Raw genomic sequence first — 27,449 nt, 5'->3', positions numbered from 1 at the left:
TTAACTAGCATCAGTAGAAACAATACCCAGATATTGGATAGACGGGTTGGGAATCAATTCACTAGCATGGAAGCATATTCTACTATTCACAACAGGCAAACATATATATATGTTCAAGTTTGTTGATGAACAAATGAAATTTCGGGGTGTCCGGGGTGACGTCTATTTACGTATTGTACACAGCAGTCCACCACCAATTCGCCATTCCACATCGTCGATCCCAAATACTATTTATCTAGTGCCACCATAGCGAGCTTACTGGGTCTTGTAGCTCTGGTAGACTGTAGATGGAGTTAGCGAAAACCTCATTCGTAACGTGCCGAGGATAGTAAAGAACGCACCGGCAATGCCGAAGGGAGCGAAGAAGCCGGTGGCCATGAAGCCCCAGTAGCCGAAAGCAAAGTACTTGCTGCGGGGGTTGAAGGGGATGTTGGTGTAGGGGCCCTCGGGGTAGTGGTAGGGCGACGACAGGCGGGCGCGGGTGGCGTGGAAGCCTCGGCGGGTGACCAGCGAGGTCGTGGTGCGGGTAGCGGCGCGGGAGAACATCTGTCGACGAGTCCAATTAGCTCTGGGGCACAGAGCTGGAGCTTGGAAGAGCTCGACTGACCTTGATTGGGACCGTGTGACGGGGTTTCGAGGAGGAATGGGAGCTGATGGGTGGTTGCGGTAATGGTGATAACCTCAGCCGATTTCTCGGGATGAGGTCGAAAGCAGCGCCTTGGCGTAATGCAATCACGTGCATGATCATGTGACATACATGAACGTCCCCTTCGGGTGACGTCGGTAGCTCCTGGTGGATCTCGATGCCGCTGTCACCGCCCTGGACAATTGGTCTGGATTTTTTTTCTGCCGCACACCAGCCCACTTCTGGCCGGCCACTTTCTTCGCGCCTGCTGGGCCGCTGTGATCGATCGAAAGCCACCCATCCTCCCCTCGAGCATCAATCTTCTATACCCGCCAGGAAGAAGATAACCTGGGGACACTTCGTTCCTTACGGCGATCTGCTCTGAATTTAGGAATTCAATCTGGTGGAAACTTTTTACTATTTCTTCTCTTCGAATCTCTCTTTGAGCATCGTGCTCTTGCACTGGGAAAAATCATCCCGAATCCTCGTGCCCGCCTCGCCGCGAGGGCTGTAGTCGCCGACCCCGGTCGAGGTCAGGCAGAATCCTGCCAAGATGGATGAGCTGTTTGATGTCTTCGAGGGGAAGGCCGAACCCCAGAGCGCCAGCGATACCGAGAGTGCGCCCAAGCAGAGCCGGACCAAAGACAAGAGCAAGAAGAGAAAGGTGGATGAGGCTATGAATGGCAAGAAGGCCACGAGCACCACCAAAGAGAGCACCGATGTGGATATGGAAGACAGGAACGAGACGTCTGCCGAAGACGAGTCCTCGGACAATGAATCGGATACGCCGAGCCAGCAGGACAAGAAGCGTCGCAAGAAAGAGAGCGGTGCTGCGCCTGTCATGACGGATACCTTCCAGACGGCCGAGTCGCGTGAGGTGGCTGGCGCTGCCACGTTTGTCCCCCAGGACTCCTCGCTCGTCCTATCGCACAACATCCAGCACCAGGTCGCCCTCCCCCCGGACCTGGACTACGAATACATTCCCCTGTCAGAGCACAAGTCCCCCGAAGAGCCAGCGCGGACGTGGCCCTTCAAGCTGGATCCCTTCCAGAGCTTGTCTGTGGCCTCTATTGAGCGGGACGAGAGTGTGCTAGTGTCGGCGCACACCAGTGCCGGAAAGACTGTTGTCGCCGAGTACGCCGTGGCGCAGTGCTTGAAGCGCAACCAGCGAGTTATCTATACCAGCCCCATTAAGGCGCTTAGTAACCAAAAGTACCGCGACTTCGAGGCCATCTTTGGCGACGTCGGCCTCATGACGGGCGATGTCACCATCAACCCGACGGCCAGCTGCTTGGTCATGACTACGGAGATTCTGCGCTCTATGCTTTATCGTGGCTCAGAGATCATGCGAGAAGTTGCATGGGTCGTCTTTGACGAGATTCACTACATGCGTGACAAGATCCGAGGTGTCGTGTGGGAGGAAACCATCATTATGCTTCCCGATAAGGTCCGTTATGTCTTCCTGTCTGCTACGATCCCGAACGCCTTCCAGTTCGCCGAGTGGATTGCCAAGATCCATCACCAGGCGTGCCACGTTGTCTACACAGACTTCCGACCTACGCCGCTGCAAAACTACTTCTTCCCGGCCGGCGGAAAGGGTGCGCGGATCGTGGTTGACGAGAAGGGCAACTTCAACGAAGCCAACTTCACCCAGGTCATGAAGGAGGTTGAAGATAGAAAGGGTGCCGACTCTGCTGATGCCAATGCCAAGATGAAGGGCAAGGGCAAGAACAAGAAGATCAACAAGGGTGGCCCTGACGAAGGTAACGACATGACCAAGCTCATCCGGATGACCATCAGGAAGAGGTTAAACCCGGTCATTGTTTTCAACTTCAGCAAGCGAGAGTGCGAGAACATGGCCATTGCGATATCTGGGCTGTGCTTCAACGAGGACTCGGAGAAGGCCATGGTCCGCAAGGTGTTCAGCAGCGCCATCGACAGCCTGTCGGAGCAGGACAGGGATCTTCCTCAGATCTCGAATCTGCTGCCCTTATTGGAGAGGGGTATTGGTGTCCATCATTCCGGACTATTGCCAATCCTCAAGGAGACGATCGAGATTCTCTTCCAGGAGTCTCTCATCAAGGTCCTGTTCGCGACAGAGACCTTCTCTATCGGCCTGAACATGCCGGCCAAGACGGTCGTATTTACGCAGGTCACAAAATGGGACGGTGTCAAGCGCCGACCCATCACCTGCTCAGAGTACATCCAGATGGCCGGACGAGCCGGTCGTCGTGGTCTTGATGCTCGAGGTCTTGTCATCATGATGATCGACGACAAGCTGGAGCCCGAGGTTGCCAAGGAGATTGTGACTGGCCACCAGGACAAGCTTAACTCAGCTTTCTACCTGGGCTATAACATGATTCTCAATCTGCTGAGAATCGAGGCCATCTCCCCCGAATTCATGCTCGAGAGGTGTTTCCACCAGTTCCAGAATGCTGCCAGTGTCCCAGCTCTAGAGAAGGAGTTGATGTCTCTCCAGCAGGAGCGAGATGCGATGACAATACCCGATGAGACGACAGTGAAGGATTACTACCAGATCCGGAACCAGCTCAACACGTACACCAAGGACATGCAGTTCGTCATCCAGCACCCGAGCCACTGCCTGGAGTTCCTGCAGCCGGGGCGATTGGTCCAGATTTTCAACCCGAGCGAATCGCAGGGTGGTGTAGCTGGTGGCGTCGACTTTGGCTGGGGTGTAGTGGTTAACCACAACAACCGTAGGGCGCCAAAGATGGGAGAGCCGGAGCACATTCCGCAGGAGAGCTATATTCTCGACGTCCTACTCCCCATTTCTTCCGACAGCGCCGAGTTTGCCCCAGGCCAGCCGGCGGCAGAGATGCCACCTGGTCTGATGCCTGCCACTAACCCGGACGACACGATCTATGTGGTCGTGCCGTGCCTGTTTACTTGCATCAAGGCCATCAGCCAGATCCGTGTATTCATGCCAAAGAATGGCCTGAAGACGGACCAAGACCGCGAACAGGCGCGCAAGTCGCTGCAGGAGGTCTGCCGTCGCTTCCCCGATGGCCTGCCCATCCTGGATCCCCTTGAGAACATGGACATCACGGACGACTCGTTCAAGAAGCTTCTTCGCAGGATTGAGGTCCTCGAATCGAGGCTTCTGGCGAACCCGCTGCACCTGTCTCCTCTCCTGCCGTCTCTTTGGGACCAGTACAGCCAAAAGGTGGCCTTGGCCGACAAGGTCAAGGAGAAGAAGAAGGAGATTGCCAAGGCGCACAGCATCGCGCAGATGGACGAGCTCAAGTCGCGGAAGCGCGTACTCCGACGCCTGGGATTCATCAACGACGCAGAGGTAGTGCAGCTCAAGGCCCGCGTGGCATGCGAGATCTCGTCAACCGAGGGCCACGAGCTGCTGCTCTCTGAATTGCTCTTTGACCGCTTCTTCAACGAGCTGTCTCCTGAGACGTGCGCCTCAGTCCTCAGTTGCTTCATCTTCGATGAGAAGGTGGAGACCCAGGCCCTCAAAGAAGACCTACAGAAGCCGTACCGTGAGATTCAGGCTAAGGCCCGAATCATTGCTAAGGTCAGCCAGGAGTGCAAGCTGGACGTCAACGAGGAGCAGTACGTGGCGAGCCTGAAGTGGCAGCTTATGGAGACGGTTCAGGCGTGGGCTCAGGGAAAGCCATTTGTAGAGATCTGGTAAGTCCACAACCCCCAAAGGTCCCCTTTCTACATTAAAGACAACTACTAACATGGGATGGCAGCAAAATGACAAACACGTACGAGGGCTCGCTGATCCGTCTCTTCCGTCGTCTGGAAGAGCTGCTGCGGCAGATGGCCCAGGGCGCCAAGGTTATGGGCAACGACGACCTAACAAAGAAGTTTGACGAGAGCTTGCAGAAGATCAGGAGAGATATTGTGGCGGCCCAGAGCTTGTACCTGTAGGCGACTTGGCCGTCCACACAACGGTATATCTTGTACAGAGTCCACCTTCGCGGGTCCCAAAAGGACCTTGTTATTTCTCGCATGGCACCCTTGACATTCTTAATTTTCTTTTTCCATAGCCCGTCCTTGGCATTATCAACGCAGGCTGGGGTGTTTCGGAGCATAGGAGTTCGGTGGGAGGGGGTTGCGTATACCGAAGTTTTGGTTGCCAAAGAATCTCTACCATTGTCCCTTTCACAAGGGCTTTGTGAAATTGAGTCTATCAAACCCTGTAATATGCTGTTGCGTGCCATAATCTCTGCCTGTCCCTCTCATTGCTGTGTGAACCGTAACGCCATCGTCGCCCGCATGCATATGTGTAGAACCCCGCCCATTCCCAGAACAAAAATCACATCATCACGCATAATAATAATGTACAAGATGATTAAAGCCCGCTCAATCCAGGCCGCCCGACATATTGATGACAAGGCCGGTCGTCAGGCTCAGCACCACGCCCGCCGCCACAAAGATCTGCCACCGGTCCCCCCAGATGTTGTCCTGGCGCAGCGCCCACATAAGGCTCCCCAGCGGGAAGAAGAAGCCTATCATCATGGCACTGACCAGCACGTCCAGGCCGTGCGCCAGCCCAGACGGGTCGTCGGCATCGGCGCCGCCCGGCCCGGGGAGCTGCTGCCCGGCGTTGGTGTCGATCCACGAGTCCTCGAGCCGTCGCATTGTGTCCGGTGAGGGCGGCGCGTCCGGCGGGTAGCGGTCCGCGTGGATGGAGGCAAACTGCGTGCGCAGCGTGGAGATCTCGGATGAGGTGAAGCCTGAGGTGAGGAGGCGGTCGAAGCCGCGGGGGCGTGGGCGTGTCGAGGGTGGAGGGGCGCCGCCGATGGTGTGGTGGTCGTTGGTTCCCGCGCCTGTTCTGTTGTCTCCATCTGGGGGCTTCTCGGCGGCGGCGGTCTCTGCGGCAAGCTCCTCGGGGGAAAGCTCGTCGGCGATGGAGCAGTTGACGTAGATCCTCAGGGGTGGGTCACCGGCAACGGCCTTGCCCTTGCCCGTAGGATCGCGCAGACGCTGGTCATGGTCGGAGGGCGGCGGTGGTGGCGGGGGGGCTTTGAGGACGGAGCTGAGGGCTGCGGTGTCGGGAAGAAGGCGGCCCTGGTGGATTAGGCGCAGGCGGCAGCGCGAGTCGATACGGTTGCGGAGGAGGTGCTTGAGGGAGAGGACGGTGGTGGACTGAGGCGAGGGGACGTCCAGGTCGAGGTCTGGGAGAGATGTGGAGAAGCGGATGGTGAGATGGAGGGGGGAGGGGGTCATGACGACGGCATCTTTGTCTGTTGAATAAAAGCGCCGAAGGCTGAGGGGAGCGTGCGCGTTGCAAAATCTGGGTTGGGAGCGCGGTCCAGTGGTAGGTAGTATCGCGATGTTGGTGATACAGTAGTGTTGCAGATTGGGTGACGTTGGTGACGCCTTGTCCACTGTCCAGGAGCTCTGCCCCTGTCGCATGGCGTGGACCCACTGCAGCAACCCGTTGTCCCTACCAGGCACAGTGGGATGTGGCGCCCGTGACACACCTGGTCCAGTGAATTTCTTCCCGACCGCCTGGCAGAATCGTCTCGAGCCTCGTCCTACATAATATTTATCCCACTGCCTTCCCCTCCGCCCACCAATCCCCGCATCAATTACCATCTCATAGAATTCCGTCTCTTGTGCCTTTAGCCATTGATTGAGCAAGCCAAAGAGGCATGGCGCGCCTGCGGTCGAGGTACCTGACCTGCTTCTACTGCGGGAAGCGGTCGGATACCCGCTTTGATGGCGTCACGCGACAGTTCACCTGCAAGTACTGCGATGCGGCAAACCACTTGGACGAGGTACGAAGGGGAGTTGTGCTATTGATAGAGGATCCCAGACCTTCTGACATATCTACAGAAAGGAGAGATTACGGACCCTCCCGTCGCGACCGAGCACGTAGCTGCGACCCCGATCGCCGCCTCCTTCTCCTCACAGCCACAACCCGGCCCCGATGCCGCCCACCCGTCCATCTTCTGCGCCACATGCCTCAAGAACCAGCGCCTGTTCGTCGCCTCGCTGGCACAGTACCTGCCGGGCGACGGCGACGACGACGTCAAGCTAGACCGCGACTACTACCGCTTCCGCCGCGGGCTAGAGAAGCGCTACCCGCAGGTCTGCGCCACGTGCGAGGCCGCGGCCGCCGACGCCATCCAGCGCGCCGAGTACACGGCCAAGACGGACCACCTGCGCAAGATGATGGAGATGAGCCGGCGGCACGTGCGCAGAGTGTACAGGAGGAGGACGCCGCTGGACTGGTTGCACGTGGTAGTCCGGGCGGTGTGGTGGGCAGGGCTGGCCCTGCAGATGATCTGGCATTTGAAGCTTGTGGCAGGGTTGCTGGGCCAGAGCGATAGCGGCATGTCAGATCCCGACGACGCAAGCATATGGAGCTCGGCGGTGGAGTGGTTGAGGTGGGCAGTGACGTTCCTGGCGGAGGACGACCGTCTGATACGGGCCAGCATCACGACCAGCTTCGCCTCGGTGTGGTGGAACCCAAAGTTTGTCCAAGTCAGCCGGGGGTTTACCAAGCAGCTCTCGGGATTCAGGCAGTGGTACCTCTTCCAAGTCCTGATATGCGTCTCCCGCTACTTCCTCCGTGGGCTAGACTTGAGTGCTCAGCCTAGGAGCGCGCAATTGAGTGCGCACCTTGCCATGGTTGTGATGACGGTTTTTGTGAGCACCACGCATCAAGAATATTTGCTAGCTAGTCTAACATATCCCAGGTACATGCGATCTCATCAGGGTGCATCAAGACGGACACCACACCCCTCTTTGCCCCGCACAACGGAACTATATCGCCCAAGCAGAATAAGCCCGTGCACAAGAAAAGAGACGAGATCAAGACCCTGGCCGAGACCCTGGATGATGTCCTACCACAGCCCGGCGAGAGTCCAGCCCGGGCCATAACGAGCGTCGATTCGGTCTACGAGTATCAATTCATCCCGAAGGCGCAGGCGACGCCACGGCATAACACTATCGATGAAATGGAGTGGACACCCACCGCGCCCTCGTCCCTTCCCCGCGCTCTGAAAGATTCGCCGTCTTCCAAGGACAGGCCCTTTGGTCAGGCGCCGACTCGCGAGGACGCTGGTCCGTTCTTCTACAAGACACCCCCCGCGCCGATAAACCCGGCGCGAAAGCTGCGCAACCCACCGAACCAGCCCGCACTGTGGAGCTCGACGGAGAAGGAGAACAGCGGACCCTTCAAGGGAATCGGTGCTCAGCAGACGAGGCAGAACCAGAACCAGAAACAGAAACAGAACGGCGGACCCACGGCGAGATCAGGGGTGGAGTTTAAGAGTCAGACGTTCTTTACGACCAGGAAGGAGGGCCCCGAGGACGAGTCGCTAATTCAGAGTTTCGGGCAGACGTCGTTGAGCCTCGATGATAAGAAGCCGACCCCACCCGGCAAGCAGGGATGGCTTAAGCAATTAGGGGTAGGAGGTAGGAGGTAGGAGGTAGGAGGTAGGAGTATCTATATACGGAAGGGGACTGCTTTTGGGCGCAGAGATGGCATAGCACGGTGTTTGGATTTAACGATTGATGATCACATGAAGCAGCGCTGGTGGATTCGGTAGAATGAGCGGGGGTCTGGCAGCTCTAGCAGCTCTGGGCAGAAAAATGAGATGGCTACTCTTGTCTACAAAGCATCTGTTACACGAGATTAAGAGCTTATGTTCCGATGACCATGTCTGAGAAGGTTTACATACAAATCACTCCATGGAAACGGGCATCAATCGGCCAATACTAACCATTCCCGGCTTCCCCGTTCGCCTCCCATCGTCGGAGCCGATGCCCCGCTTTGTCGGGGCTTAAAACCGGTACTCTCCCCCGGACGTCCGTCCACACCGGCATTGACCTCCCCGTCTCTCCCCGTGCCTACAAACCCAAAAATCCCCCGCTCATCCCTCAAGACACCTCCTAAACGCCTCCAAGTCCAACAACGACCACACCCACGAGATCCTCCCCCCATCCAGCCCATACAACACATGCTCCCAGAACCGCACCGCCCTACCATTCGGCCTGATGCCCCTAAACTCGCTCACAGGCGTCCCCGTGAACTCGAGCCGCGCCGCCACGTACTGCGCGTCGTCATCTGCCACAATCTCCCTGACCGTGAAGCTCAGCCCGCGTATCTCGCCGAAGCTGTCCTCGATGAACCCGCCGTACTCGCCCAGCGACAGGGCGCGCGCGTTGTGCGTCACGGACGGGTGGCAGTACAGGGGGAAGTGCTCGGTCATGGTGTGCGTGTTGATGGCGTGGATGTAGGCGCGGTACATGGCCGGCAGGTCGGATCCGGGTGGGAGGGTGGATGGGTTGGTGTGCGATGTACGCGGGAGGGGGACGGATGGGGTGTCAGAGTGGAGGGCATCGAGGTCAATGAGGGTCTGGATGCGGGAGATTTTGCCGTCGGCATTGAACCAGATGAAGATGTGCTCAGGCCACTCGACACGCTGGTCGGAGAGGGTGGCTTGGTGGATGAGGCGCGCAGCGAGGGCGCTGGCGTCGTTGTTCACAGTGAGCATGTCGAGGTCGATGCGGTGGTCAATAGAGAACTCAGGGAGAGTCTCAGTCATGTGGCCAATGTAGTCGGCCTTGGAGAATGTGGTGTCGCCATTATAGACGATGCTGTCCGAGAGGAGCTTGTGTATGCCTTCAGTGTCCTGGCGATTCACGGCATCCAACCAGCTGCGGTAGGCTTCGGCGATCTTTTTTTTGGGACTCATGGTCGACTTGTGAAAGTTGATGACGGTGCTAGAAGTGGTTTTAGTTCAAGAGAAAGATGGGGTTCCTCCATGTCGGGATCGCCGTTATATGCCCATCGTGCGCCCTACGTCTGACAGGGTACATCCCACGTCATCCAAAACCCTCGACATTATTACATGAACCATGTTAATCATGTTTGGCTATTGAAATAACCCTGGAATAGCACATCCATTGCTTCATCGCTACACCTGCTACCGGTGATAACCACTTAAACGATTGAATAGCAGTGAGTAGGTCCCATAGGAAACAACACACAAAGGCATTAGCATCGCTGCACCAGAACACACGTCCCAAACCCCATGTCCAAGATCAACGATGTTGACGATGTAGCCTCCACCATCGATCGGGCGTGTTCTCCTCCTTGATCCGCCGCGGCAAACCCCATTCAACTCCCTCCATGGGCTGCTGACTTTGGCGGGGGGGATCTTCCCTCAACACTCCCTCTTGGAATAGCAACCGGGTCATATCGTCAACGGTCCTAGGCCTAGGCTTCCCACTTGCATCCTCTGCTTTCCAGTCCCCCTGGATCCACTTGCACGACATCTCCTCCAGGCAGCTGCTGGTCGGTTCTGTCTTGGGGCTGTTGGTCGGCTCTGCCTTGGGGCTGTTGGTCGGCTCTGCCTTGGGGCTGGCAGTCTTCTGCTCCCTTTCCAACCGCTCCGTCTTGAACGCATCCTAGGCGGCCCGCTGCTTCAGCTTCCAGCGCCTCAGGAGAAACGCCTCGTACTGGGCCTTGGGCACTCTGGTGTCTTTCCAGATCCAGAACGACATGCAGCGCCAGAGCCATATCTGGTTCAGGAGCTCCCCCCTGATTCTGATGTTGGCGCGCAGACTCTTGAGGGTTTCCACGGCCTCCTGGACGGAGCAGTCTTTTCTCCATACGAGATACGCCACCATGAACGCCGGTGCCTGGCACAAACATCGCCTACCGTGGACGAGGACTTTCCCTCCAGCGGTGACTTGGCGGTCAATAAAGTCGATGACGGAGTGGAAGTATGGGAGGAGGTCTTGAGAGGGGTCGTCGTAACATGGTATGCACAGACGCTTCGACATGGGGATCTGGGTGCAGTCTGGCCACTTCATTTCCACGGCACCTCTGTCATCGCCGACGCACACCATGGCCGTGATTTCGTGTTTTCTGACGAGCGATTCATCAATCAAGGTTTGTAGGGAGCCGAGGAAGACTGCTTGGAGAACGGGGGTGATATGTGCATCTTGGCAGTTGCGCTCTGGTTCAAATATGTCGGACAATATTGGTGGACGATTTAATAATGCAAAAACATAGGATGGTAAAGAAGGTATAGATAGATCACAAAGAGTGTCCGAGTGGCGGTAGAGTAGTAGGATAGTTGTGTTGTTGTATACCATGTAGTACGTTGTGGGTAGATGATGGGTGTGCTGGCAGGGTGTTAGGTGACCGGGAGAATGAGGTCCATAGGCGGAATGGAAGGAACAAGCTCTCCTGTCAGGCAAGAACGTCGTGTTCACATGAGTAAGAACGACCTGTAGATTTCGCTCTGCACACGACGTTTGACAACACCAAGCCTCGAGCGTTGGACACATGGAAGTCACGACTCAACCTTCCCAGCTGCATCTCGCCATCACTGTTGCGCAGGCACAACGCAAGAAACAAATACAATGGCATGTTGGCTAATGAAAGCAGGAAATCCAAACCTCGTAAGGCAGCCATCCTCGATGAAATCCAATTTGGAGTCAGTCTTTCCAACAGAGATCGGGATAGGACAGTTGGACAGGTACCTTCCAACTCCCCGGCGGTTTGCTCTCAGACTAGCAGCACCTCACAAAATCTCCAGAATGCTCAGGACACAAATCCCAGTGAGTGGCCGTGAGAGTTTTGGGAGATTCGTATTTAATAGGCGCTGGGGGAGGCCTCCACCGACTTATACCATCACCTGAGCGAACCATGCTTCAGGTACCTTGAGCACGTACTCGTACAAAGGACGGATACGAACGTAAATGTACTCCGTACGAGTAGGTGCATGCATGGGTCTGCCCCTCGTTGCATCTGGGGAAATAACCTTGATTATAATTCTAAACCCAATTAATCCCACCCATAAATCGACAGGGGTCCAGTCGTCGGAAGTCGGGCTTATCGCCACTTGAACACTTGGACATCGTCAAGCATCGCATCTCATTTCTACTAATACTACCACAGCTCTCACCAGCTGGGTATTCGGCACCGACACGCCGCACTGGCGCTTGGCGCCGAGCATCAATCCCTTCAAGGTCGGGATCAGCAGCTTGGCCGCTTGGCCGCTTGGCAAATTGAATCATGGGAGAAGGAGTACAGATACGTAATACAGGGCCTACATCTACCTATGTACGAGAGAGTAAGAGATGAGCGAGGCACAAGGATTCGCCCCTCCCCCTCCCCCCTCCCCCTCAACCCCCCTCCCTACGTCACACAGCGACCATCGTGCATAGCACTTTCAACAGTGTGCATGGGACCGTCTCTGCTCGAGCCATCATTCGTGTCGCGTCGCCCGAAGCCGAGGCTAGCGAAGCGTAATTATTTACTATCATGTATCCGTGATAAGTGTGATCGTTGAGTATCAATGTGAAACACGGTCTCCTTACTCCAATGTCAAGCCCAAGCCCCCCTCGCCAACATAGGAAATAAAAATGAGCAGCAGCTGATCATGGCCCGTTCAAGAACTAAGGCCGTAAAAACAAGTGCTCGTAATGACTGCGCGCATGACAGAAAACAGATAGAGATTCAAATGATCCCCTAGCTAGAAATGTAATGGAGGACCGAGTCCACAATCGACTGCCTCCGCTCCTCCTTGTTGACCACGAGCGACATGGCCTTGATAAGTTGCGCGTCGCTGGCGGCGCTAGGCGGCAGCGTGACCGGGCCCAGATCATGGAAGCCAAGGCCCGAGAAGAAGATGTACCCAAACGGCCCTCCTATGGTCGTCAGCACCGCGCCCTTGTGCTTCGCCTTGACAATGTACGAGTGCACCAGATCTTTGGCGTAGCCACGGTTCTGGTAATCTGGGTGCGTCGCCAGCAGTTCCAGGTAGATGTGCTGCGGGTAGCGGTTGAAGAACAGGCTGCGCGCCTTGTCCACCATCTCAGTGAAGGCGTTCAGGCGGGAGTCGTTGATATTCGTCTTGACCTCTCGCTCTGCGTCGGGAGAAAAGATCAGTCAGTCAGCTCGCAGGCCCATGCCAGTCTCCAGTCTCCGAGAGCAGAAACTCACTTTTCCTGCCGTCGTCCTCGGCAGCCGACATATCCCAGACGGCAACCGAGACAATCTGAGGGGGTCCCTTCTTGCCTCCGAGGTCAATCACCTCAATGACCCAGTCCTTGTTGGAGGGGTCGAGATGCTCCTTGAGCAGCGCCTCGATCTCTTTGAGGTAGGCCTCATCCTGGCCGCTCTTGGAGGGCACAAAGTTGGTCCACAAACGCTCCTTATTGATACCAGCGAGGATGACCTTGACCACGGCGGGCAGGTCCTCTAGCGTTGCGGGACGGGGCTTCATGGTGCGGCGCAAAGCTTGGTCAGGGTGGTGGTGTATTTAGAGCAGATGCGACGAGGTGGTAATGAGGTTGCTGTTGGTGGTGGGTGAAAGGTGTTGTAGAGGGACAGGGCGCGTGTAAGTCAGAGGGAGGAGGTAAGAGACGGATGCGGATGGAGGGAGGGTAGGCAGGGTGCGGGAGGCCGCGAGAGACTGTCCGTGTTATATACCAGTGTTCTTACCACCTTCAAGACAACTGCAGGTGCAGTTGAACAACCGATCCATTAGCAATGACATGGTGGGAGGCAGCCTGCCAAAGTCCAGTGCCCGCTACCTGCGTGAGTACCGGTGCCGCTCCTGCCCATGCACGGCGACGCCACTCCAAAGTACGAATACATCCCAACACCCAGCCAGGTGTAGCACCAGCAAGGTACCTATAGGTAGCTCGTGGCCCTGGCGGCTTGGCCCTACAGGGCACTAATACCTTGAGCCCGCGGCCACCGGGGAGCACGCGCTGAGCGGCCCCCTTCCTGGGTTTATCAGTGTATACGAATGCAGCTGTCATCGGGTCCGGGCACGCCACACTTGCAATTGGTGCTTCGTAGGCTCCACGTTCATCGACAGTGGTCCAGAATAAAAATCCCCAGCAGACCAGATGCCGGCACTTGTTCGACCTTTTGGAAGTTTTTTTTCCCTCTCCCCAATCCTGTAATTACCTCACTGACTGCCTCCACCGTACCTGGTCTCGTAATGATTTTTTCGCTCGGCCAAGAGCGGGTGTTTGGGTGGCGGGTCATCAAACCAACAACGCCTTATGCATTACCTACGAGTACCTATGGTATGGAGCACCGTAACCTACTAGCACCTGGTTGTTCCCCAGCATAGGCGCTCGCAGGCCCGGGGGATCATTCCGGTAGTCAATGGGATGGATAGAGGCTGCACCAGCAATCGTTGACACCATCAGCACATGGCCCATGTGCTGGATGTAACACAGCAACGTCAACCTTAATCAGATCTCAGTAGCCCTTCGGCCGCATGACGTTCGTCTCCCCGCACAGTAACTTATAATTAGTCCAGAGAGATCCAAAAGATGCAATAGCAGTAGCAAGGAAAGCCGTCAAACCACGAAGTACGAATAGAGGGACCTGGAAAGCCAAGACACCTGGGCCAGCATGACCAAGGCAAACTGTAAGACACTGTAAAATTCATCATCGTCTAAGAGACCCTCTTCAAAGCTCAATCTCGTTCATCGGCCGTCCCGTCCTTGGCTCTCAAGTCCCGCTATGCTCCCTCCCCACTTTACGGAACCTTTCCAGTTTCCTTCAAACTCCCCAAGGCCCCTCCAGTGAGTCCAATCCCTCTGCACATTTGCTCCACTAAAGCTCAACAGCTAATAATAAAGCAGGAGCTTTGTTCCAGCGGCCTGCCCCCAAGCGGCGAGAACAGCTGCAGGAATTTCTTCCGGGAATAGCTCGTCTAGGTGGTCGCGGGTTCTCGAGTCGCCACTGCCCAGCCTGGCAAACGGGATAACCAGGCAGGTCATCGGCCACCCCTCGATGTCGTGGCATGAGAACCTTGCAGCATGCAGGATCGAATCTCATGCCCGCGAAACAGGTATGCACCATGGGTCCACCGTGAGGCGCGGATGAGGGCCGGTTTCATGTGAAGAGAATCGGTTGATGGATGAGCTGAGCTCTTGCCCAGCCATCCTTCTAATGGGTCGGAAGGTGGTCCTCTTATGTCTTTTCCTCAATTTGAAGCTGGCAATACGCGATGGGCACCTTGGTACGTGGTACGAACTAAGGCTAGAGAATTCCAACTTCCAGCGGTTGCTTCTAATCCCTGGTCCCAAACCAAAATTCCTCTTCTTCAACTACCTCGCCTCTCCCCGGAAACCGCGGGCGGCCAACCGTGAATTTTATCAACCGAGTGCATACTTTGAAGAGAGGAAATTACCACGGGCCCTTACGCAGGGTAGTATCCATTCTCTCGATGTGAGTCGACGTCGAGATGAAGACATTGCAATGGATAGGCGGTCAGCTGAAGCGCCACTCGCCAAGACGTGCAAGAACGCGTCACGGTGGGTTTCCAACAGGGCTGATCTTCTCTCTAGGTAGATTATGAGCCTGGCGTCTCTCGGAAGCCATGTGAGTCTTTTCACAATGCCACAAAGAAGCTGCCTTTGATGACGCGTCCGTATTAAAATCGACGGCCGAGGATCATGTTCCTAGTAGAAGCTACGCCGCGCGGCAGAGAGATCAGGTATTACACTTTCAAGATACTTCTAAGCACATTTATTGACCCTCATATTCCAGCACAGGGGAAATTCTTGGGCTGCTACGATGAGCGTTCAAATTTTTGCTGCCTGTTACATCATTTTCCAATTCAGGCCCTTTCCAGCCCTCGCCTGCTGGTGACCCCCCTTGGACTTTGGGCTGGATGTCAGTGCCTGTCGCAGAGTAGCTGAGCTTGCACTGGGGAATTTGATCTTATCCGCTACTGCAACGTCGTTCTCCTCGTACCACTGGCCCGAGGACTGCTTTCGATGTACGAGATCATGGCATATCTGAGAGAGTCACCAGCCAGGTCGGCAAAGGTGGTGACGATACCCCTGAGATTTTCTTTCGACACATGTAATAACATACCGTAGGTGCACCCGGGGTGAGTTGTAGAGAACATAATCACACGACTGTTAGAAATAGCATTGATGAACAGAAGGTTGTTCTCGTACTAGACATCTGTCCTGAGATGTCGTATCCGAAGTTGTCCGTGGCTAGCAGCTCGAAATGCCACCTTGAAAGATTCTTAGACGCCGTCTTTTTACCCAACCAGACGTGGAACGTCCCACAGCGGCACCGAGTGTAGCAAGCCACACCATCACCGTTACGAGACGGCTGCTCAACCGAGGTCATCCACTATCGCAGGCGTCCCGTAAGCTCAGCAAATGCTCACATCCCCCAGCCTAGGCCACGCCGCATGGGTACTGCTAGCCTATCTGCTGGATAGCCGCGGTGATGGCACATTGGGGCGAAATACGATAGAGCATTATCCCACGGGTCGAAAGTATGAGAGTCAATTTGTTGGACATCAGGGGAAGGTCCTGGTGTATAAGTGTATAGAACCCGAGTATGGCGGGCCCCCGGACGGTGGTGACGCAGAAGGGGATATGGACTATTAGTGCGAAGAATGGTTGGAGGATGTAATGATCCTCGACAAAGAAGATTTCATCTACGTCTATTAGTTTATATGTAGTTGTATAGTCATCGTGGAACAGCTTCGAGCTTTGGTCCATTCCGATATCATGCGCAAAATCGCAAAAAAGGGGTATCTCATCTCATCCTCACAACTCCAACTCCTCCACCTCCATCCCGCAATCCACGCACGTCTTGACCGACATTCCCTCCGCATTCACCACCGCCCGTCCCCAGTCGTGCACATGCCTACCCGCGCCGCCCACCGCGTCGCCAAAGCGGCTCGCCCCCGTGCGCGCCATGTTGCCCGCCTGCCGCCGGAAGGCGTCCGTGCGCGTCTTGCGCTTCAGGTCCATGAGCTTCTCCTTGAATTTGGTCTCCTTGCGCGCTTTCTTCTGCGTCTCGCGGCGCTCGTACTCGGCATCGAGCGCCTCAGCGGAGCCCCATTTCGTCTTGACGGCGTACTCTTCCACTTGGAAGCGCAGGAACAGCATCATGTCGTGCCAGTGGGACTTGTGGGGGTTAGGTTTCGAGAGGTGCGGTAGGAGTTCTGGGTCGCGAAGTTCCGCTGTGTGCATGTTAGCAAAGATTCCCTCTCTCTCTCTCCACGTCACAGAATACACATGGGGGGCTCACGGTCTGTCAACAGGTAATCCTCCTTACACTCCGTCTTGGTCAGCAGCGAGTACTTCTCCGGGAACTTGTCCTTGCACTTGTTGCACACGGAGATGTGGAACACCTCGTCCCAGACAAAGTCAATCTCGAGGCTGCTGCACTCGCGACACCGCTTCCTCGTCTCCGGGTCGTCCAGCACGCTCAGTCCGGGCTCGTAGGGCCCCGTCTTGTTGCGTTTGAGGTTGCGGATCAACTGCAGCCGCTCCCACTCTTGCACCGTCATGTGCTTGGGCCGCTGCTCCTCGGCACCGTCGGGTTTCCGCGCGCCGGGTGCGTAGTTATGCGGGTCGTCCTCGGTGGACAGGAAGCCGCCCTTGGTATCGGTCATAGAGCTCATATTGTAGTCGACAAACTTGGTGAACTTGCGCGCCGGGCGCAGGGCGCTCTCGTCGCCCTTGTTCCGGCCATCTCGATTGGTGCCGCCGTCGTCTGCGGTGGCGGGCGTCGACGATGATGATGCTGCTGCTGCGGTCGATATCGCCTGGTAGGGCCGCTTGCCGTTTACGGGCTTGCTGATGTATACGTCGGCGGTGGGTACGAAGCCGGAGGCTGTCTTGGCAATGGTCGGCGCCGTGCCCGATGCCCGCTGCTCGGACTCGCGCTGGTCGCGGATGGCCTTTGCGCGTAGGCGGTTCTCTTCCTGTAGCGGCGGGTCAGTCGGATTCAGCCTTATGCAAGCCCCTCGCAATGGTGGCCGTTGTCGGGGGTAGAAGGGTCTTACAATGCGTCTTGTCACCTCGGGCGTTGGTGGCGATGCACCTCGCGGAGGCGAGTTCGCCGTGCGCTGTCTTGGCGGCGGCGTGGAGCGCTGCTCCATGTCTGGGGGCATCCGGGGATCCCGATGAAAGAGGCGAGATGTGAGATCAGAGGAGGAGATGGAGATGGACGGGGTGCATATATCATGTGTCCTGCAGCAAAGCGCAGGAGGCAAAGAGTGGTTGGCGTAGTTCTAGTATGGAAGGGTCCAAGTCCAAAAGTTCACGATTCGGGATGTGGAGGGGCAGATCGCTGCGCAGCTGATGTCACATGTTAGGACCCCAGATTCCGAGTCTCAGATCAAATTATCAAACCATAAGTCCGCCTGCTGATAACTTGATGCCTGGGGCTGAATTATTACCTGCTGATATATTTTTGCTGTAAATCTTCCCGGGTGCTACGATAACGTGGTTGCATCTGCCAGTGAGCCTCACAATTTGTACGTGAAATCGGCGAGTGCCGTGAGATTGGCAATATAATCCAGTCTATTGCTCCAGAATGCACACCCGGTACATCCCAAACATCCGCATTAATCGCACACCACTGGCCGGTCCGATATTTCAAGTATGAGAAGCCACTATAGGTTTCCAACAACGCTTACTCCTCCTTGGCACCGCCACGGCCGGCCCGCTCGGCAGCCTCGATAGCCTTCTTGTCGCTCTGGGTCTCGCCACCCTGCATGGCGCTCATGAAGCCGGCCGCGGCCTTGAAAGGACGCTTGAGGTCGCCCGAGGCAGGCTGGCCGTAGACGTGGATCTTGACAAGGTTGTTCTCGAGAGCGCTCTTGAGAGGAATGATGCTCTGGATGAGGAGGGGGTTGGTGTACTTGAGGTACAGGTGCATGAAGCCCATCATGGCCATGCCCATGAGCTGGCCGCGGAAGGCGGTCTTGATCTGCGCGCTGTCGTAGGCCTGGATCGTGGTGGTGACGAGCTTGCCCTCCTCGCTGGAGCCGACGGGCGCGGGCTCAACGTACTTGAGAGTGGTCATGTCTAGATTTCAACAGTCAGCGAGAATGTCTCAAATGGCAAACATAGTATGCAGCGCAAGTTTGTAGGGAAGCCGCACCCTTCTTCTTGTTGATCTGAGCCTGGACGTAGAGGTAGATGAGGCCAATGATGACATTGCTGGCAATGTAACAGACGCGGACGATGTTGAGGGTAAAGGGATCGTCGAAAGGAATGCGCTTGGAGACCTGCATCATGCCCAGCATGATGACGAGGTTGGTACTGTCAGAAGGTTAGCACGAGGGGTGTTCCTGTTCGGCGGCAATCAAGGGTCGCGTGTGTGGCTGTTTGGCGATTGCGCCTGCGGGGACATACATCTGGGGGCTGAGACCGGCCATCTTGACTGTTCAGGCTGGACGGAAGCGCAGCAACAAAGGATAAGGCAGCAAACAAGGGCAGAGGTGAGGATGCGAGGGAATGTTCGTGGTGCACAAGGCAAAGAGCGTTGAACCGTTGACTGTTGACAGGGTTTGGAGACGGGGAAAATATCTGGCCTCAGCGACGTACGATTCACTTGTGGAAGTTGCTTGCGAATCGCCCCTGCCCCCTGTCAGCTCCCTCCCCCAATTGTGTTCCTCGTCACAACCTTTTTCCGACCCCAGGGGCCCACCTCGGACCCAGCCGCCGCCTATCAACGATGCCCATTGGCTTCCAGAATCATGCCCCTTTGTTTCTTTGACCTTCTCATGACTTCTGTCTCCGATAATGACTCGAATGTCCTTTGTCACCTATCTTTCATCGAGCGCCAGCAAATTGACAAAGACTGATTGCGAGCCCCTGTTTCCGAACGCAGCATGACTAGACAAGCTCACGAGGCCCCGCGCCCCGATAATGTTTCATCGAGTTGATGATGAGTGGCTTGCGAGCCTCGTGCTGTGGCGCTCGAATTTCTGGTCAATCAACGGCAACACTAGCTTGCCGGCACAGGGCCAATATCCATCACTAGAGAGGCCTATGTGATATCCCCCAGAGAACACGTCTCAGAGTTCCACTTGTTCTTCAGCAGGATGCTTCTGGCCAATGCATAAAGCTCCCATCTGGTCCAAGCTCTTTAGAACAGCTCTATCATCCCTTGCAGCTTATCCCCATGGGCCACCAGACAAAGCACCTTTATCCCGATCATATGGCCTTCGCAAACAATGATGCCTCCCCTGTTGCTTGTCAAGCGAGTGTTCTCGGCACACAACTACTAATATGATGACCAGCAGCTCAAGACTCGAGGGTATTCGAGGCCCTCCAAGCTCATCGATCACAGTCATTTTGATCAACCATATCGCCAACAATTCCAAACATGTCTTTCCAATTCAGAGGCACAGACCGATACTCGAGCGAGTACGGTCCGGTGAAGGACCACTTCCGCAGTTCGCGGAGCAGCCGCAACGGCAGCTCCTTTGACTGTTGCGTACCAGCGCCTCGGTATCAGTACGATTACGCGCCCACCTATGGAACGTATGTCTGGGAGACTCGAAGCAGCAAGAAAGACCCATCAGATTGCTCTTGTTCGTGCTGCCCGCACTCATACACAGGTGCCCGACGAGCCGGGGCATCGCGGCGAAACTCCTCGTATGAGGTCTATCCGCAATCCTCTACCTACTACTCTTATGATCCTGAGTCGAGCAGGCCCAAGACCCGGGGCGAGAAGAAGCCCCAGTCCCCGACTCACATCCTGGTGGAGAACAAGACTGATGGGTCGCTTCGTCGGCAGCATGGCTCGTGGTTCCCGCTTAGGATCACGCGCGACATGACGACAAGGAGTATCCTCTCCTTCCTGGCCCCGGACAGGCACCGCTGCAAGGTGGTGGTGCACTGGGATGATGGCACCCAGGAGACGCTGGAGGACTGGATATCGACATCAGAGCTGCGGCGGTACGCAAGCCATCTCGAAGTCAAGAAGAAGAAGCAGGTCCGCTTTGCTGCCTAGCTTGCATGCAACAGGTCTTTTTTTTTAACACTGGTTAAATCTGGCTGGCAGCCGAAAGTGAAGCGGGCGATGGGTAACTCGGTGGCTACTATGGTGTTCCTTTTGTGTAGAAGGCAGTTGCAGGACGTCAAGTGACGTTGGCCCAAAGAAGTCCTACTTTGATACTATACACAGCGCATACTTTTGAATAGATACTATGAGAACTGTTCCTATTAGCGATACGTATTCGCAGCTCATTGGCCTAGGGCTAGGCTTCCGCCGGCATGGCTCAATGAAGCCTATGCTTATTGGTAATTAATTCTTAGGGATGGTCTTGTGATGATACTTTGTATCCCTACATACTATAGGAAGCCAACCGAAATTTCGGTTACCTTGAATATCAGGCGACGTCGTCGAATCGTCACTGGAGGAGCGCTAGGGTCAGGGGGTACAGAAACACCGTTACACTGCATTACGCATGACCCACTGGCAGCGGGTATTTGCAACCTTCGGTGCTGACACCGAGATACATACTCCGTACACTAGAAAAGCCCGTTCTAAGCGAGAAGGGCGCAGGACATGTAATAATAAATGGACCTACTGGACAGCCTCCGATCTCCATGATTCCAACGGTACTTGTAGCTGCATATATTTACGCTCTGTTGGGCCCTACTCTGGGGCGACATTTTGTATTGCCAGCCGAGGAAATTCGTGAACAGGAGAACCGAGGCATCGATAGTACAGTTCATGCCGGAATGGTCCCGAGCTACTAGTCTAAAGAAGGAGATGACGCAAACATCAAGACTAGACGATCGTGATGCTAGGCGAGTCCCCGCAAGACACTTTGTCGACTATTATTTCGCGGACGGTGATGCGGGAGGCTCACTCCAGGCGTGGCAGCGACTGAGAAATAGGGCTTAGCGCAAAAATCCTCCGAGAACGTTCCCCCGACTTTTTTTTTCTCCGACTTTTGACAGATGCTTCGCAGCTTCATGCTGGCTTCATCAACGGTCGCAAGGTGGGTCGACTTGAAATGGCCAGCAAATCCGGGGCCTAGTATTCATAAAACCTGCGACGCTGTGCCATAAGACCATATTGTTTCTGCCTTGTGGGATTCTCAAATGATCAATAGATGGCCATCCTGGAATTTTCTAGCCTTGAAATATTAATAGTCCTATCCGTACGGATATAGGGCTTGGATATGTCGATGAACGGCACAGCACGATCAACGGTGGGCGTGAGCATATCCTGCATCCCAGTGCAACGTCAGGATCCAAACGTGGGCTGGGATCCTTAGTGCTAGATGAGGCGGTGCAGGGCAATTGTCACCGTCGGGAAACCAGAGGTCAACCATCCCACAGCCACACAACCGCTCGGCTACCGTATATCTCGGGTCGAGCCCAAGCTTGCCAAATTTGGGTGCGCCTGCTGCCTTGAATAGTCCGAAAAGGCCCCCCCCCCATTGGTCAATCAACCGCGTCCGCTGCCACGGCGGTGGTCGTGGGGCAGGAACGCCGGGTCCAGGACTCCAGCAACCCGTGAGCCCCGTAGCCCCCGCTTGCCGAATGTCTTCGCTTCTCCGCCATCTCTAAAACCCCGACTTTCTGTCCAGAGTCCGGACATCTAAGCCAGCACCCAGTTCCTGCGGATCCCATTTGGAGGCAAGGCAAATCCCCATATGTCTCCCCTCATCCTAATGTCGATATTTTGCAAGCCACCGCGCTCGTGCCCCCTTGCTTGGCTCCCCTCCGCGTGCGCCCGGGTCCGACGCCGGTCCACCGCCCGGCATCGCCTTTGCCACAGTTCTGCCTAGCCCGTTATACCCGTTCCCTGGGGAAGCCCTCAGGAATCGCATCATCGCTTCCCACGGGGGCGGGGAGCAGCCCCCAAGCATGTACTATTTCCGACAATTTATGACATTATGACATGCGTAGGCGTCCATTGTGCTGGGCCGCACTCGTGTATGGTTGCGCGTCTACCAGGCCCCAGAGGCGGAGGCCCTTGTCGATCTGCGCCGTGTGCGCCCAGCCGGCCCAGGCACCACACATCATTGATGTTTCTTTAGATCAGATTAAAGCACCAAACCAACCATAGGTAGGGTACCATAGGTAGGGTACTCTAATTTTTCCCCGAGGGGCCCTGCCTAAGATCACGGGCGTCAATGCTGACCATTGCTGTGGATCACTGTCCCCTTATTGTGTCCACTCTCCCATAGTGCTGCACCCTCATGTGGGGTTCTCGACCCTGCCTAGCCCATGCCCGGCAGTCTGGCAGTGACTCAACAACCTTCGACCGCGGATCCGCGAAGCAAAGAGCCCTCCTATCCCTGGGCTGGCTGTGCGGAGGATCTCCACATGCGGTGTGGTGCGGAAGATGCCAAGGGGGGGAGTATAGGCAGAGTTCCTCGTGCCTCACATCTTGGCTCTGAGAGTGGAGGCCATTGTTGCCTATCATTGGCAACAGTCCTCATCCTGGGAACTATGTATAAAGAACGACGTGTCTCCGTGTACTCCATCGACTTATTCTCGGGATTTCTGCCGGCCTGCTACACGAAGCCGGCCAGATCTACTTGTCTGTTCGCCCTCTTGCAAATCCAATCACATAATGTTCGGGACTTGGAAATATGACCCCGAGACGGATGAGGTTCAGAACCTCCGTCAAGCCTTTGACCCCATCACTGCGCGCTCATCCCAGCATCAAGCATGTGATCGCTGCCACGAGAAAAAGGTAGGATGCACACCACCCTGTTTCGCCAGGCCTCATCATACGGCGCCTTTAAGGCCGACACAACACCCGATACACGTATTCCCGGAAGAAACACCCGCTAATGCTCTCCATCAGCTCAAGTGCAGTGGGGACAAGGAGGGCTGCGAGCGCTGCATAGCCAACCAGCTCCAATGCGTATATACGCGTTCCAGTTCGAGTTCTCGCAGAGATAGGAAGAACCGTCGGCGTTCTGGAGAGGGCAGTGGCCGCGATATCAGCCCTGCCAGTAACCCTAGAACAAGGTCCCGGGCCCGTGGAAGCCAGAGTGGACATCTGACCCCACGTGGAGGAGAATCTCCTCTTCCCACATCTACAGCAGGGTCGACAAGCCAGGTGCCAGCGGGGATGATGGACCAGCTCGACTTCTCGCTCCTGACGCCCTTTGACGCATTGGACCTCGACCACATCCCCCAATCTGACCAAATGGCCCACACAAGCTCCTCGATAGCTGCTACCTGCGGATATTCAGTGCCTATGACGCTCTCGCCCACGAGCATGTCCCCAACGTTCCAACAAGACCACTTCCCCCAACATCAACAACACCCAAGCGGCTTCCACGACCCGTGGTCATCGACGCCCCACTACGCGCCAAGTTTTACTCCCGAAACCTCATCGCCTCCCGGGGCGTATCCAATATTGGAAGCCGCCGAGCAAGGGCCGCCGGGGTCCCACGATCAGGACTATCATTTTTTTCAGCAGCACCACTCCCAGAGCTTCTACGATCAACAGCACCACTCGGGAGACTTCAGTGACTCCCCGTACTAGGGTTGTTGAGGAGGAGAAGGAAGAGAAGGAAAATGAGGAGGAGGAGGAGGAGGAGGAGGAGGAGGAGGAGGAGGAGGAGGAGGAGGCCGTTGAGGGAATACAGGCACGCAAGGACTGCGCCTCACGCATACACGAATCAATCGCCTATTTTTATTGACGACAATATGACATGGGCGAACCAATCTTGGTCGATCCCCAAGCGAATTGACACTCTGTGTTCTCTCCAGCATCACACATTTCCTGTTTCTTGAATTTTGCATCTAAGCATTCGGAAGTCGTCATAACTTCATCGGCAAGCATTATTAATAATAGAGGGGTGTTTTGGCAGGGATATACATACATAGTAACTTAGTACTGAGGTAGACTCTCAGATTGGCTCAATCGAAAGTCATCAAGGCAGCCCATCACAATGGTGTGGGGCCAGTCTATGATGGCCCATAGCCGCACACGCAGCAACGAGACATTTCCTCTAGAAACTCTTGGATTCCGGTTTTTTTGAAACAAGTCGTCGTCGAACGGATATATCGCGGAGAGAAACACTTGCCTCTCTGGGCAAGCCGTCTAGAGAGCTACGCGGCCGATTGTGGCAGTGTTTACGCAACCGAGCACAGATATGTCAGCAGCACGCGTTGCGCAACCCCAATCAATGCCCATTTATTAGTAGTAGCAGCAGTCCGGGCCGGATCACCCGACACCAGGTTGAAACCAATAATACTAGGGTACGGATATCCTCGAAAGGATCCCCTGGACCCCAAGAGGCGCGACATCCGCAGCGGCAGAACGCCTTGGATGCAGCCTTGTGCCACGACGTCGTTGATGTGTAGGACTGTGCGTAGGGTCCTCTCCCTTTGACGAGCGGCTAGATCCATGCAATAATCTGCGTTAAGGCGGCGGCTGTGTCGCGGGGCTTAGTCAGACGGCACTAGGATGTGGGGTTTCCTTTTATGGAGAACAGCGCCCAGCGGGACGGCGCCAATCTTTTCCGCGTTTTGTTTCCGACGGGGAAGAAAGACGTCAACGGGACAGGCAGGCAGCTTACGGCTCGCGACTTGCTCCGATCCCGTCACGTCACCGTTCGGGCACTTTTTCACCTCATTGACGAGGCATTGCTGGAGACGGTCCTCTGATCCCTCCTCAGTTGTTACTTTATATTCTCCGACAGCCAATCGGCCTAAGACGGACCTGTAACCATGTCCGACTCCGACAGTCCTGCCGGGCCTACCTCGCCGGAAGCCAAGTCCGTCATGGGCCGTCTTCACGACTGGGGGTGTACGTTTCCCTACTACCCGTCATCTCATCCCATATCACACACATGGTTGCATAAGATCCACTGCCCTATATGAAACCTCTACCGTCACAGAGATCATCAAACCAAAAAGAGAAAGAACAAGGCCACCAGGAGAACTAACATCAAGGGTTTTTTTTTCCACCCCTCTAGCATCCGCCATCCCGCCCTCCCTACTCGGCACGCTCGTCATCGCCCTGCACTCGCGGCCCCGGCAGCCCCTGGCGCTGCTGCTCTTCACGCCGCCGCTCTTCCTGAGCACGTACCTCAACCTGGCGGGCTTCCCCACGTCGGCAGGCGGGCTGTCGGCCGCGTGGGGCGGCCTGTACGCGCTGATGGCGCTGCGGAGGAGGCAGGGGCTCGGGGCCAAGATGAGCGCGCGGGGCATCGTGAGGGGCGCGGCCGTTGGGCTCGGCGCCGTCAACTGTGTGGCCGGCGGGTGGGTTTACTTCACGGGGGATTGGAAGAAGGATGAGGAGGAAAGGGTGAGGAGGAATCGATGGGGCGCAGAGTGAGGAGCACCCAGGTCCTCGGGTGAGGGGTGGGCGTGATGAGGACAGGTAGCGCTATGTACGATTTGGTTGGGGAGATGTATCATTATGGGCTGGAATTGTATCATCACTGTCAAATTCAAACAACTACTACGCTGTTATCGCCGCGGAGTCACATAGCCATCAGATGAAGGAGAAATGAGACGAGTGTGTGTTGTCTACCTAAGCCATACGAGAGACCACATATAATAATAAAAAAATACCCTCATTCTCTCTACCGTTCAACGCCGAGCTCATCCGATATGTGACCAGTCTATCCGTAGAATGGTGGTGGCAGCGATACGGGCGCAGTCGAGTATACATTTTTCTTTCTTGTCCGATGTATCAAACGCCAGTGACGAGGGGGGGAAGGGGGCAGATCCCGGGCGCCGAAAAGGTGCTGCCCTGATGAAGCAGTATTTCCCTACATCTTCCCATAACGCCCGTCCGGAGGCAGTCAGCACTTGATGTGTCTCCGTAACGTCAAGATTCTTCCAAAAACAAAAAGAAACCTGGTGTGTAAAGCATGGCCCCTTAAGCCGGTTAAGGGTGCGTGTTCCGCAAGTGACCCCGTGCATCCATTTGGTCAGAAAGTGGTGGAAGGCTCGAATCCTCAATTCATAGGCCACGTCATCTTGCTAAGCATGTGTAGCAGTTGCCGTGTTGCCAAGGCGAACCATCCTCATCAGGTTCGGGGGACCGTCATCTCGCTCGTCATGATCCGTCGCCCAGACAGCACCCAGACAAACAAAATGAACCCCGAGACCATTAGTGCCCGCGAGAAAGTGCGCACTTGGCCAGGAGAGAAACGTGAGCAGCGCACAATGACGCCACTGGTCACCGGGTTTCGTCGGAGCGAGGAGGCCTGAAAGTTTTTGATGTACTCGACGTCGCACTCGCGAATCTTGGGCTCGGCGTATGCGCGGTATTCATCGAGGACGCGTTGGCCGTCCCAGCCAGCCAACTTGCGCATGACGCCTACCACGCAGCCGGTGCGGTGCTTGCCGTGGTTGCAGTGAAGCATGAGAGGGTAGTTATGAGAGTCTAGTACCACGTCGAGGATGCCCTTCATGGTGGCGTCGGGAATAGCTTCCTTCTTTGTGCCCTTCATGTTGAAGATGATGTGGTTAATGCCATTGTGGACGACAAAGCGGGCCAGGTCATAGTCCATCTCATCCTTTTTGACTAGGGTGCTGGGTTTTTGTCAGCCATGTGAGACATGCATGGACATGAAATGGCCCACTTACACAACGGTCTTGAGCTTCAGGCCCGCTAGAAAGGCGAAATCCTCCGGCTTTGGATAGCTGCTGCGATAGACTCCTGGGAGCACGACACCAAAGTTGCTAGGCCGGCCATGGAGGGGAGCTGGCGGGAAATCTCGCCCTTGCATCATCGTGGAAGCCATGGAAAGCCCGTTGACTAGAAGGGTCGTGAGTACCTAGTGCATTAAGAATAAGAAAGCGGGTAAAAAGGCCACTAACCTTCCGCCTCGGCAGCTTTGCATAGCCCAGTTTTGGCTGTATCCTTGACTACAGCAAGATCGTTCTGTGGGCGCTGGCCCTCCTCGGCCTCCTGGGCAGCCTGCATGAACTCCTCCCTTCCGGAGCTGCGGGAGTTGCGTCTTGAGCAATAGGACGAAGCAGCTGATTTGTTTTGTGTATCGTCCTGGGAGTGAGACTCGTCGTCGACAAAAACGCGAGAGCTCCGTTTCGAAGTCATGGTTGTTGTATGGTACGA

At 55.7% G+C, this 27,449-nt stretch overlaps 12 protein-coding genes across 12 annotated transcripts; 4 read left to right on the top strand and 8 right to left on the bottom strand.

Moving 5' to 3' along the window:
* Positions 1–255: 255 nt before the first annotated feature.
* On the bottom strand, positions 256–546 carry ACO1O0_006634 (cytochrome c oxidase subunit VIII; the record flags this gene model as incomplete). Its single annotated transcript, XM_083196017.1, has 2 exons — positions 256–281; positions 342–546. 2 exons carry the CDS (start codon positions 544–546, stop codon positions 256–258), a joined length of 231 nt encoding a protein of 76 aa, XP_083049033.1.
* Positions 547–1,178: 632 nt separating this feature from the next.
* MTR4 (ATP-dependent RNA helicase MTR4) lies at positions 1,179–4,531 on the top strand (the record flags this gene model as incomplete). The annotated part of the gene is made up of 2 exons (XM_083196016.1): positions 1,179–4,285; positions 4,351–4,531. 2 exons carry the CDS (start codon positions 1,179–1,181, stop codon positions 4,529–4,531), a joined length of 3,288 nt encoding a protein of 1,095 aa, XP_083049032.1.
* Positions 4,532–4,966: 435 nt separating this feature from the next.
* ACO1O0_006632 (DUF2407 C-terminal domain-containing protein) lies at positions 4,967–5,833 on the bottom strand (the record flags this gene model as incomplete). The annotated part of the gene is made up of 1 exon (XM_083196015.1): positions 4,967–5,833. One exon carries the CDS (start codon positions 5,831–5,833, stop codon positions 4,967–4,969), a length of 867 nt encoding a protein of 288 aa, XP_083049031.1.
* Positions 5,834–6,261: 428 nt separating this feature from the next.
* ACO1O0_006631 (Ima1 N-terminal domain-containing protein) lies at positions 6,262–8,043 on the top strand (the record flags this gene model as incomplete). The annotated part of the gene is made up of 3 exons (XM_083196014.1): positions 6,262–6,387; positions 6,446–7,261; positions 7,312–8,043. The coding sequence occupies 3 exons, from the start codon at positions 6,262–6,264 to the stop codon at positions 8,041–8,043; spliced, it is 1,674 nt and encodes a 557-aa protein (XP_083049030.1).
* Positions 8,044–8,490: 447 nt separating this feature from the next.
* Positions 8,491–9,315, bottom strand: ACO1O0_006630 (uncharacterized protein; the record flags this gene model as incomplete). The annotated part of the gene is made up of 1 exon (XM_083196013.1): positions 8,491–9,315. One exon carries the CDS (start codon positions 9,313–9,315, stop codon positions 8,491–8,493), a length of 825 nt encoding a protein of 274 aa, XP_083049029.1.
* A 715-nt stretch (positions 9,316–10,030) lies between these two features.
* DUSP3 (dual specificity protein phosphatase family protein) lies at positions 10,031–10,474 on the bottom strand (the record flags this gene model as incomplete). The annotated part of the gene is made up of 1 exon (XM_083196012.1): positions 10,031–10,474. The coding sequence occupies one exon, from the start codon at positions 10,472–10,474 to the stop codon at positions 10,031–10,033; it is 444 nt and encodes a 147-aa protein (XP_083049028.1).
* Positions 10,475–12,104: 1,630 nt separating this feature from the next.
* On the bottom strand, positions 12,105–12,861 carry ACO1O0_006628 (uncharacterized protein; the record flags this gene model as incomplete). Its single annotated transcript, XM_083196011.1, has 2 exons — positions 12,105–12,502; positions 12,579–12,861. 2 exons carry the CDS (start codon positions 12,859–12,861, stop codon positions 12,105–12,107), a joined length of 681 nt encoding a protein of 226 aa, XP_083049027.1.
* Positions 12,862–16,177: 3,316 nt separating this feature from the next.
* Positions 16,178–17,520, bottom strand: RAD14 (DNA repair protein RAD14; the record flags this gene model as incomplete). The annotated part of the gene is made up of 3 exons (XM_083196010.1): positions 16,178–16,596; positions 16,665–17,343; positions 17,425–17,520. 3 exons carry the CDS (start codon positions 17,518–17,520, stop codon positions 16,178–16,180), a joined length of 1,194 nt encoding a protein of 397 aa, XP_083049026.1.
* Positions 17,521–18,056: 536 nt separating this feature from the next.
* On the bottom strand, positions 18,057–18,804 carry PHO88 (inorganic phosphate transporter Pho88; the record flags this gene model as incomplete). Its single annotated transcript, XM_083196009.1, has 3 exons — positions 18,057–18,451; positions 18,528–18,688; positions 18,782–18,804. The coding sequence occupies 3 exons, from the start codon at positions 18,802–18,804 to the stop codon at positions 18,057–18,059; spliced, it is 579 nt and encodes a 192-aa protein (XP_083049025.1).
* A 953-nt stretch (positions 18,805–19,757) lies between these two features.
* On the top strand, positions 19,758–20,387 carry ACO1O0_006625 (uncharacterized protein; the record flags this gene model as incomplete). Its single annotated transcript, XM_083196008.1, has 1 exon — positions 19,758–20,387. The coding sequence occupies one exon, from the start codon at positions 19,758–19,760 to the stop codon at positions 20,385–20,387; it is 630 nt and encodes a 209-aa protein (XP_083049024.1).
* Positions 20,388–25,087: 4,700 nt separating this feature from the next.
* On the top strand, positions 25,088–25,697 carry ACO1O0_006624 (uncharacterized protein; the record flags this gene model as incomplete). Its single annotated transcript, XM_083196007.1, has 2 exons — positions 25,088–25,166; positions 25,336–25,697. The coding sequence occupies 2 exons, from the start codon at positions 25,088–25,090 to the stop codon at positions 25,695–25,697; spliced, it is 441 nt and encodes a 146-aa protein (XP_083049023.1).
* A 700-nt stretch (positions 25,698–26,397) lies between these two features.
* SIW14 (tyrosine phosphatase family-domain-containing protein) lies at positions 26,398–27,431 on the bottom strand (the record flags this gene model as incomplete). The annotated part of the gene is made up of 3 exons (XM_083196006.1): positions 26,398–26,905; positions 26,960–27,131; positions 27,194–27,431. The coding sequence occupies 3 exons, from the start codon at positions 27,429–27,431 to the stop codon at positions 26,398–26,400; spliced, it is 918 nt and encodes a 305-aa protein (XP_083049022.1).
* Between the last annotated feature and the right edge of the window lie 18 nt (positions 27,432–27,449).

This window comes from Amphichorda felina (assembly GCF_050947745.1).
Source record: "Amphichorda felina strain 45539 chromosome Unknown scaffold_6, whole genome shotgun sequence".
Lineage (NCBI taxonomy): Eukaryota > Fungi > Ascomycota > Sordariomycetes > Hypocreales > Bionectriaceae > Amphichorda > Amphichorda felina.
This window is presented reverse-complemented; position numbering and strand designations above follow the sequence as displayed.